General features: G+C 38.3%; 1 protein-coding gene and 1 pseudogene across 2 annotated transcripts; one reads left to right on the top strand and one right to left on the bottom strand.

The window, feature by feature from the left end:
• Nucleotides 1-3262: 3262 nt before the first annotated feature.
• On the top strand, nucleotides 3263-3670 carry LOC115980325 (annotated as a pseudogene).
• Nucleotides 3671-4615: 945 nt separating this feature from the next.
• LOC115982935 lies at nucleotides 4616-10428 on the bottom strand. 2 transcript variants are annotated; one of them, XR_004089784.1, is made up of 6 exons: nucleotides 10043-10428; nucleotides 8850-9120; nucleotides 7348-7453; nucleotides 7109-7158; nucleotides 6728-6905; nucleotides 6510-6600 (listed from the first exon to the last, which is right to left on the bottom strand). XR_004089784.1 is itself a non-coding variant. In XM_031105701.1 (5 exons), exons 2-5 carry the CDS (start codon nucleotides 9104-9106, stop codon nucleotides 5102-5104), a joined length of 621 nt encoding a protein of 206 aa, XP_030961561.1. In that variant the 5' UTR covers nucleotides 9107-9120; nucleotides 10043-10421; the 3' UTR covers nucleotides 4616-5101. The 2 variants fall into 2 exon arrangements, 1 of the variants encoding a protein (XP_030961561.1); XM_031105701.1 differs by lacking the exons at nucleotides 6510-6600; nucleotides 6728-6905; nucleotides 7109-7158 and adding exons at nucleotides 4616-5215; nucleotides 5365-5508 and having other exon boundaries at nucleotides 10043-10421.
• Nucleotides 10429-11043: the final 615 nt, after the last annotated feature.

The raw sequence follows: 11043 nt of genomic DNA, 5'->3' as shown, positions 1-11043 counted from the left end.
CATATTGGCTGGCCGTGCAAGGGATCTTGCTGAGGAGGTCGATCGTGAGAAAGGGGCGCGTGAGTCAACTGCCAAAATAGCAAAGGAAAAACTAAAGGCAGCTGAATCTGCTGAGAAGAAGGCTGCTGCCACGGAGAAGAATAGAGCGCTAGCGGAGAAGAGATGCTCTGAGCTTCTGGCTAAGCAGAACGAAACAGACATGAAGCTAGCTGAAGCCATTAGCCTCAACACCTCTCAAGCCGAGGAACTCACTGACCTGAGGGCAGCCTTGGAGGCCTGCGAGTAAAAATGGTACAACGAGGGGTTCGCCGACGCTGAGAAATCCGCGGAACCAGTGGTGGCCCAAGCTCGGAGGCTGGGTTTTGAGGCTGGGTGGTTTACCACCCTGCAAGTTCTAGGAGTTCCTGAGGATTCCCCCCTGAGAGACCCCAGCCAGATTCCCTTCCCGAGCCCCATTACTGCCGTGCAAGACCCATCATTGCCCGCTGAGGAGGAAGAAACGGCAAGCATGAGGGAGCTGGTGGAACAAATTAATGCTCATGCAGAGCCAGATGAGATGGAAGCCACCAGCATCCCAACTATGCAAGACCTACTCAGTGAGGACCTGCATTTTCCCGTGACTGACCAGTAGTAGCACGAAGTGATAGATCCAACCCGGCCCTCCACCTGATCAAGTTACTTGCCGTCCAGCATTTTTATGTTTTTACTTATTTTTACAGCATTTTTATTTTGTTTTATTATTGGTATATTTGCCTATGTCACCGGGTTGTGGTGACTGAACAATTTCCTCATTTCGCAGGGATGACCCGTAAACGGTTGCCGAGTTTTGGCGATGAGATATTAACTCTGCTTTTAACTTTTTGAATGACGTTCTATTCGTCGCGTGTTTGCTTAGATTATGTCCGTGCCGCCCTTCTTTACTTATTTTTGTGGTTTCTTATTTTGTAGTAAGTCGGGCCGAGAGCTGTCCACTCGGTGGGTTAAATCATGCCTTAATATATCGCGTTCACACAATGGGATTTTGTTTCCCCAACCGTAAATGGCATGATGCCCCAAAACCTGTTGCACGGTGTTTGGATAATCCGAGAATGAAATTGCAATTAGTGTTTGTAAGGGTGTTAAGGCTTCTACTTGCTTGGAGATTTTGATCGAACCAAGGATAAGGCTTTTGTCCATAAAGCTTTTTTTTTTTTTTTTTTGTAACGATAAGGTTTCCACCTGCTCGGCAATTTTGATCAAACCGAGGATGAGGATTCTGTCCTTAGTTGTAACGATAAGGTTTCCACTTGCTCGGCGATTTTGATCGAACCGAGGATGAGACTTCTGTCCTTAGAGATTTTTTTTTTGTAACGATAAGGTTTCCACCTGCTCACGATTTTGATCGAACCGAGGATGAGGCTTATGTCCTTAGAGTTTTTTTTTTTTTTGTAACGATAAGGTTTCCACCTGCTCGCGATTTTGATCGAACCGAGGATGAGGCTTTTGTCCTTAGATTTTTTTTTTTTTTTTTGTACAAACATGCAATTCTCTTAATGTGCAATGACAGGTCAAAAACAGCGTAGACAAGTAACTTCATCATTATCTTGACTTTAGCAAAGTACAAAGTTTTGACTTACACTTCAGTATATGGATGGTCACGAGTAAAACTTCTTTAAGTTGTGGGCATTCCATGGCTGGGGGAGCGGCCTCTCGTCAAGATCTTCCAGGTAGTAAGCCCCCACGCCGGCGATGGCGGTAATTTTGTATGGTCCTTCCCACGTTTGAGCAAGCTTCCTTGCAACTATGTCTCGCATGTTTCCCACGACCTTCCTTAGCACCAACTCCCCAGCGCTGAATTCCCTCCCCTTTACATCTTGGTTGTATCTTTGGGCTAGTTTCTACTGATACTTCGCGAGCCGTATGGTTGCAGCCTCCCGGCATTCTTCTAACCAGTCCAAGCGCTCCATCATCAGGTCGGCGTTCTGGGCGAGGTCGAATCATGCGACCCGTGCACTGCACAAGCTCACCTCAATCGATATTACGGCCTCTGCCCCATATGTCAAAGAGAAAGGGGTCTCACCCGTGGATCTTCTGAGAGTCGTACGGTAAGCCCATAAAACGTTAGGTAGCTCTTCAACCCATCTCCCCTTTGCCCCGTCCAGCCTCCTCTTCAACCCGTTCAAAATCGTCTTGTTCACTACCTCAGCTTGGCCGTTGCTTTGAGGGTATGTCGGAGTTGAATACTTGTTCTTAATGCCGAGATCGCTACAGAAGGCCTGGAAAGCTTTGTTATCGAACTGTAGCCCATTGTCTGATACTAGTGAGTTCGGTACCCCAAATCTTGTGATTATGTTTTTCCATACAAACTTTTTCATGTTGATGTCCCGGATGTTGGCTAAGGCCTCGGCTTCCGCCCACTTCGTGAAGTAATCCACTGCGTGCCTGAAATGAGACTGTTGGGCTCAACGTCACTTGAGCTCACAATTTATTTATAAAGTGGGCTTCAAGATTTCCTACTTTGGGTTGTTCTCGGCACAGAGACTCAAAGTAATATTCCTCCTCTCTTCCTAAATGACTGTTTTTTCTCCCTTTTTCTGAACCCCTTCTTCTTCCCCAACTTCTTCTATTTATAGCTTTAAGTTAATGGGAAATCATGATTACTGCCATTGTTAGTGCAATTGAAGGTCTAATATTATCTATTATAAGTGGATGTTTAGGTGAGAGTGTAATGTAACGATTATGGCCTTGGAACTTGGTTCCAACTCAGGTGAATTTGCTCGGTAATGATGTTCCCCGAGCATCCTATGGTACGCCCGGACAAGGTTTCACTGATTGTTCGGGAAGTTTTATGCTGAGCATAGTTCAGGAGCCGAGGCCCAAAACTCGTATTTTTTGAAGGCAGTTTCCAACAGAGCTTAGGGCGATAGGGCCGTGCCATTGGGCCTGAGCCCAGGGCTCATCTAAGTCTTGGGACCTTGGTGCCGTACAGTAATTATAATCTAAATCAAAACGACATGTTGGTTTGATAGTATGGTTTTGATGGAAAATATAAGTGATAAACGACACGTGGTTTTCAAATCTAAAGCCTAAGAAAAAGCATCGTTTTGGTAAGCAAGCACCCAAAATGCAGAGAGTTAGGGCCCGTTTGGTAACGTTGTTCTAGTAACGTTGTTTGTATTTTTTGGAAATACATGTGAAAAAAGTGTGTGAAAATACGTGTAATGTTGTTTAAAAATTGAAAATTGTTGCTCAAAGTCCCATACCAAACAGCCCCTTAAGGATGATGTCAAATGCAGAAAAAGAGAACCCACTAATACAAACCACCACCAAACCAGAATTAGAACTAGCACAACCACGACGGCCCATCTACTCAAAGTGCAGTAGACCCAACAGAGTCTGTCTATGTGAAACACTCTCGGCTAAGCCCATCCCAACAAAGACCCAAATATTAATCATCCAACACCCCCACGAGGCTCTCTACTATACCAATCCTCACCAAATGTCTTCTTAACTCAACCACTGTCATGACCCGCCATTGATTCTGAGGAAGGAGCCGTGTGGTGGGTGTGTGAGTATCATGGAGGCTGTGGCTAGGGCTCTCAGGGTTATTGAGCCTAATGGGCTCTACATCGAGGCCCAATTGTTGTGGGTTTTGAGAGACATGGAACTTGACCAAGCCCATCAAGGCTAGGCCTTTTTTTTTTTTTTTTTTTTTTAGAAGAAGAAGCCTAGGCCTAAGTTGAAAAAGAGGAACCATGATAAAAATAACTATCATCAGGAGTGGACGTAATAAGTTCAAACTCTAAAAAAAGATTGAAGAGAACCATGAGAGTCAGAGTGAGTCTGAGATGCATTCTATTCCACAATTAAAATAATAATGAAATCATAGGAGGAAGGGGCTAAAACCCCAAGAATATATGCATTCTATTCCACAATTAAATTCAAACACAACTACATTGACAATATAATATATTATATTATATAGTCATCAAAAATAACAAAGAGTAGCAATTGGAGGTAATTAGCAGGCTAGCATGCATTTGAGAGACAATAGCGCTAGTTAGCATGCTTTAGAAATGATTGAGTAAAGTAGCATCTTGAGTTTTATGGGCTCGAGTTCACTTGTTGATCTGGAGGTTTTTTGCCACAGATCTCGAGTCTTATAGACTCGAATTTATAAAAATTAAACTCAAGTCGATAGGACTCGATTTCTATAGAACCAGATCAAATCCAGAACAAAGGCCAGATCTAATCCATAACAGAGTACCAGATCTAATCAAATGTAGAACAGAGGACCATATCAGGAAGGAAGAAGAAGAAGAAGAAAAGGAAAGGAAGAACAAAGGACCAAATTGGGCAGGAAAAAGAAGAATCAAATATGGAAGGAAGAGAAAAAAGAACTGACGAAGAAGAAGAGGTTCAAGTCTATTCGTGGAGGACTGTTCAGATCTCGAGTTTTAATTACTCGATTTCCACGTGGATTTTTTTCCACATTAGACTACCATCACATGCAACTCGAGTCTTAGAAACTTGAGTTCAACCTTTGAACTCAAGTTTTAGAGTCTCGAGATGCTAGTTTGCTACATAGTTTTGCAAATATGACAACTAATTAAAATATTTCAAAAATAATGTTAAATGCGAAAAAAAAATTCATAGCAATTGAATAAATCCACCATTAAAAAGGCTCGGTGGGGATATAACAAACAATGAATACATCACAAAAATGGTGATTAGGAATCATTCTTCAATTGAGATTCTATTGGAAATTTTCTTTTAAAACAAAATCCAATATCATCAATACTACGGCAGCCTCTCTTATACAAAACAAAGGAATATCCCCCATCCCCACCCAAATGGAAATGGGTTCAACATTTTGCTCCATGACTCCATCTATGGCATCATAAATATCACCAATAATTTGGCATCTCATCTGTGAATGAAACCTACGATACCAAGCCATATAAAGTTCCTATGATCCAAAAATCAAGCTGCATCACCCTTTGTATCCTCTCCAAGAAGGTCATCATCATAAGAGACTGGGATCCTTAGGATATCATGAACAGACGCTCATTCAATACCAGTATTTGCCTGCTCATTTTGCATCTGAGATATTGGCTGGGAATTATCTGAAAAAAGTGGCAGGAGTACCTTCCACAAATGAATGGGTGGTTCCTGGTGAAACCCCCTCCTTCTTTGGCTCCCCTCCACGTCTATTATTTGGTGGCTTGAATTGCTTCTGCATAATGATTAAAAAAAAATTAGTCAGCACTTTATATTCACTTCAAAAATCATCATGAATGCTGTTATGATATTGTAATTTTATGTTCAGGAATTATGAAATGCAGCCAATGCAAGAAAGTTATGACATAAAGGAAGATTTTTTACCTCAAATTCTTGCACTTTTTTCATTATCTCTTTGTAGGCTTTTGGTTCTTGTGCTTTGATGATATTCCATAGCATGCCACCACCATTTCGACAGCAGCTGCCATCAGCAGTCATCTGACCTCCACAAGCCTGAATTGCATCCACCTGAAACTCTCACAATCAGTAAAAGATAACTGAGCTGCACAGGGGTATTTACTGGGGGAAAGTAAAAGAGAACGACTGTAACAATATAAAGAGTCAGCAGACCCTTTCCTCAAGTATCAGATACCTACAAGCAATCAAGATCACAAATACATAGAAACTAGTTATGAGATTTAATTACTTCAATAAAGATATGCTCTCTTCCTACAATGCATGTTAACAATAGAGAATTTCAGTCAGCTGTCCCTGCATAGCGCTCAATCATGATTGCCTAAAAGCTATTGAGCAAGGCTAGGCAATGTTTCAATATAGGCCATTGCCTAAGCACAGCATAACGTGTAATGTGCATAATGTCAATTCATACGCCTATTCCAACTTATATACACTACCAGCCTTGAAACACACACACACACACAGCGACTTCTGAAAAACCCTAAATCTATTGATTTGTAAGGATCTTTTTCTCTAAGTCAATGGTCTATCTAGTCCTTTCTTCTTCTAAACAGTTGGTACAATCACATTGTAGAAGATTCAATGGAATGTACATAATGAAAAAATGAGAAACGAAAAAGAAAAAAGAAGAAAATAGTTAACACACAAATAAATTACCAGCCTAAAGGATAATAACACAATATGTAATAGTATGCCCACATGATCAGCCAAAAAAAAAAAAAAAAAAGAACAAATCTTCCAAATGAACAGTATATAATATATTTATGAAACAAATACGTGGTTTCACTTGAGAAATTTATGAATCTCTGACTATAAAACATGATTGACACGTGTTTTCAATCAATTAATGGTGATCTTCCAAATTAATAGTCTAAAATATTTATTAAAAAAAGTTTGGGTTCACTTGAGAAATTTCTGATTTACAAACACGGTTGACACATTTTCTCAATCAAAAACCGAATATCAAATATATTTAATCCTATTGTGAGAAATTAATTTTTACATGCATACTGACTGATAAATCAAGGGGGAAAAAAAGACATCAACCTACACAAGCAGCAAATCACGAAGTGTTTCAGCCAGAGGACATCACAGCTCATAGCACATGACTGAAATGAGCAAAATGGCTTCTGCAAGAGAAATCTGCAAGGGTAGGGAAACAATATTGAGCATCAGAAACTACGAAAGGCTGTATGGTCTTAAATAGATTGGCTAGCAAGCATTTTCAGCCCTAGGCCGGTCCAAATTCAAGCACAACCAAAATTCTCACCTTTCCTCACAAGAAGCAAGCATATCATATTCGTCGACTCCAAACTGAAGGATTTATTTTCCCCTTATTATTACAATCTAGAGAGGCACCAGAAGAAGAGGCAGATGGCTCAAGAAGTAAAATGAACTTTAGCGTATCCGCAAAGACCATTCACCCAATAACAATTATGAGGTCAGGGCTGCAAAAGCCACAAGCCCAGCAGTATTCAAGGAGTCAAAAGAGAATGGATATAAAAATTATACAGATGAGTGAGGAAGGTTGCAAGGAACGAGAACCCCAAAAAAGGCATATAACCAAGGGAAGGATGGATATAAAAATTATACAGGAAGGTTGAAAGGAACGAGAACCTAGCAAAGGCAAATAATAAAATGGGGACCATACTCAAGATTTGCAGAAGACAATGAAAGCAGCTGAAAATAATTCCATATTGCCTATAACAAGGAAAATAATACAAACAATAAAATCAGGGTTAAGTTATAGAATGTAGTTTCTCTTATGTAATTAACCTTGAAGACAAATAATTTCAATTACTCGGAGAAACCATTTTGCTGCTTACCGTAGTTGATCTATTATGCTTTTCCTGAGAATACAACACTAAGTTGCATGAAAGGGTATATTACCTCTTTGACGAGATCATTTAATGTAGAAACTCCCAAACAACCTACAGCTGTATATACCATGTATGATTTTCTCTCTTTCAAACGCCTACACGTATCTAACACAAACCTGCAAGGGACAAAATTAAGAAAATTTTCAGTACCAAAGCATGAACTACTAAAAATCCTTCTAAATTGAATGCACAAAATAATTAAAAAATCTTGATAAATTTGTTACACCATTTGCGAAGTTTATTGCATAGAACAGCATCTCCAGTGAGTGAACCATATTTTAGCTAAAAAGTAACTTTTCTATTTTAGCTAGCCACCTTTCCATTGGTAGGGTTTTTTCTTTTTTTTTTGTTTTTTAGATTGAATCACATTGATCTTTGAGATTGTAGATTTGAGAGTTTAGTGGAAATTGGAAATTGCAAACTGTGTTTTTATTTTTTATGATTCATTTCATGAACAAGTTTGTGTGTGGCAACTGTTGTGCTGGTGGTGTTGCCAGAGGTGGTCGTGGTGGGGTTCCTAGCTCAATTTTCAATTTTTACAATTTCTGGGATTTATTTTATCAGGAATTTTGAGCTTGACTTGTTGTTTTGGAGGTGGGATTGGGAAGTACATTGTTGCTTTTTTCTTAATAGTATTTTTTTTTTTTATCAAGTTTATGTTTGGTTGCTAAGAGAATGTAGGATAAGAGAAAGAAAATAAGAAAATTGAGGTTTCTTTTTTCTACTTCCTGTGCTGCTACATCATCTTTTTGTTAGGACATTGACAAAGAGTTGACAGAAGGGGTTTATTTGGTACAGTATCAAAGTTGCCAAACCATATTGGTGAAAAGAAAAAATTAAGGGGGTTCTAATTGCAACATCATAAAAGTTAAGGGGGTCTTAGTGCAATTTACCCTAAAATAATGAATGAAAATGGGGATAGAGAGCTACATTGACCCTCCACATTTGGAGAGACACTAGCAATTACAAAATTCTCCTAGTGGATAGCAAGTCTGTTGGAGCAACATATTTGGCTAGCTCTCCAAATTCAGGAGAAAAAATAAAAAATAAAAAGTAGGTTTTGCCTTATCTATTGGAGATTCCATAAGGAAACCTTAAGTCAGATAACATAAGTGAGAGAGAAAGGATGATACATTCTTCCATCATATGAAAACAGGAGCAAAGAAGACAAATTGCAGATCTACTGTATTATAGATGAATTGTTTTGTAGTTAAGTCTTGAAAACACTAAACAAATTAGACAAAGGTAGCCAAGATTATTTGGTCATCAAGAATCACATGCCAGAGGGAAAAACACTGAACAAGTAATGTGATTATATTGAAACAACTCTATAATACTTGAATCAATATGCATTAACATAAAAGCTTACTAGAATTAGGAAATTCTATATTATAAAGTATAAACATATATGTGAATCAAGAAGCCATGTACAAGAAGTAATTAAATATAGACGGAAGTTTCATTAATATAAAGAAAGCAAAGCCATTTTTTCCAACTTTAGCAGAACATTACCTGTTTATGTCTGTAACTGGCCTTGAGCCACCCTTCTTTCTCCTATTCTTTTTCTTTCTGGCACAAAGCCCACAATTTTTACTTTGAGATCCTTGAATTCCTAAATTGACATCTCCACCACTGCTTTGTCCCTTTTCATTGTGTAAATTGGGCTCCCCCAACTCTCCTCCTTCAACATCGAGCATCTCAACATCATCAATGCCTTCTAAGTTATCCTCTTCATAGATGACATCTAACAAGCTGTCTTTTCCCTCCATTAAAACAGCAATAGCTTCAAAAGGGATTAATGATTACAGTTAGACAAAAATAACTCAAACATATCATTATAAATTTTGATAGTGAAAAAAAAAAAAAAAAAAAAAAAAAAAAAAACCCTTCAAAAACAGCCAAAAACTCTGTATTAACAAATTGCATGGCAAAGTAAACTGAGAATTGTGGGTTATAATTTTGAACATAAAACCTCTCATACTGTGCTTGCCAACAAGAAATTGGGCTTTGGATTTGAAAACAGGTAGGATTAGAGGCCTATTGATAATTTGATATTGATAATTATAAAGTGAACCTGTCTAATTCATCCTATACAAACCAAATACTAAGGTGCCTTTGTTTTGGTGGAAAACATTTTGCTCATTTTCGAGTGCTTGGGGAAAAACTTTGTCCCAGAAAACACTTTTTAAGGACTGAAAAGGGGCATGAAAATATTTTCAGCCAACACAAAGATAACATTCATCTCTCCCCGCCCAACAACTCGTTTACACCCAAAACACCGATCCCCCATCTCTGACCATCACCCCACATCACCAATTGCCACCCATCACTAATCAATCACCTAAAGCTGCAATTCTATGTTTGCTCCATTTGGAAGCCAAGAAACTTAATAAAAACACAAAATCAACAGAACCCATGTTCTCATTTTATCCAAGCTACTTTTTTTGGTGGTAAGTTTACACATAATGCACCCAAATTGGGTATTCTATTCTGTTGAATTCACGTATTCATATACGACTTCGTAAATACTGTTTGAGACCAAAACAGTTAGAAATTCTTATACTAAAATTTCTCAACCAACAGAATACAGCATTGGAAAGTTACTGATAAAGATTCAAATGCAACAATAATTTATAGCATATATTAAAATAAATAAATAAATAAGACAAGCGAGAGAAAAAAAAAAAGAGAGAGCGGAGGAGTACCTAAGCAAGAAAGATGGTTAAGGCTCGTTGTGGGCGAGAGCTACAGCGTGCGTCCCAACTTGGGGTTTTTGCTCAGCGACAGAGAGAGAGAGAGAGAGTTTCTGGGTGAGAGTAAAGAGTTGCTGGGCCAGTGTTGAGTCTCTCTTGATTGGATTTCAACAGCTGAAACGTTCTTTATAATGATTAGTTCTAACTTGGGTTGTGATGTTTTTATTGTATCGTTTCATTTGACCAATATAAAAATGGTGCGAAGGTTTGATCAAGAACATTACAACTTAATGAATTGTGTCTCGTATAGTTTGGTCAATCTTACTAAAAAGTCAGTATACTCCGTTCCCAGATACTCGTAAATTATAAAAATATGAACAGTGATGTTGCTGGTCTTTGGATAATATCATTAGCCTATTGCAAAGATGGTAACTAAAATCACCTCCTATACTTTCTAAAAAAAAAAAAAAATAAATAAATAAAATAAAATAAAAAAAACCTCCTGTACAGTTGTACCTCAAATCTGGTGTGATAGAGTTACTACTGGCTCTGTTTTAATTTTTTTTCTTCTTGTTGCTGTTGTTGTGTCTCAATTTTGTGGGTTGCCTTAAACATCCTTTTTGCATTTTAGAATGGCACCACTGCTCAATGACAGATTTTTTTACTAAGCCTTCAACATTAGCTATTTCATTAAAGTTTAAGGTTGGGTAATGCAACCCTTTTGTGTGGAGAAAAGTTAAAAGGAGTTTTTTTTTTTTTTTTTAATATATAATTGTTTTCTTTAATTCTTTCATTGAAATTGATTTTGTTGGTCAAATGGTATCTTTCATGTATTTTTTGAGCATCCAAATTATTATGGAAATGGGTTGCCTTTGTAGGAAATTTGAAGCTCTTTGAATAGAAATGAAGAAGGCTTTTTTGAGCATCCGAATGACTGTTACCACCGTACACCCTTGGTGCGATGGTCATTCCACAAGTATAAGTGCTTGTTGGGCATGGAGGGCAAGGGTCGG

Source organism: Quercus lobata, chromosome 3 (assembly GCF_001633185.2).
Source record: "Quercus lobata isolate SW786 chromosome 3, ValleyOak3.0 Primary Assembly, whole genome shotgun sequence".
Lineage (NCBI taxonomy): Eukaryota > Viridiplantae > Streptophyta > Magnoliopsida > Fagales > Fagaceae > Quercus > Quercus lobata.
Note: the sequence above shows the minus strand (reverse complement) of the source record. Positions and strands in the feature narration are given on the sequence as shown.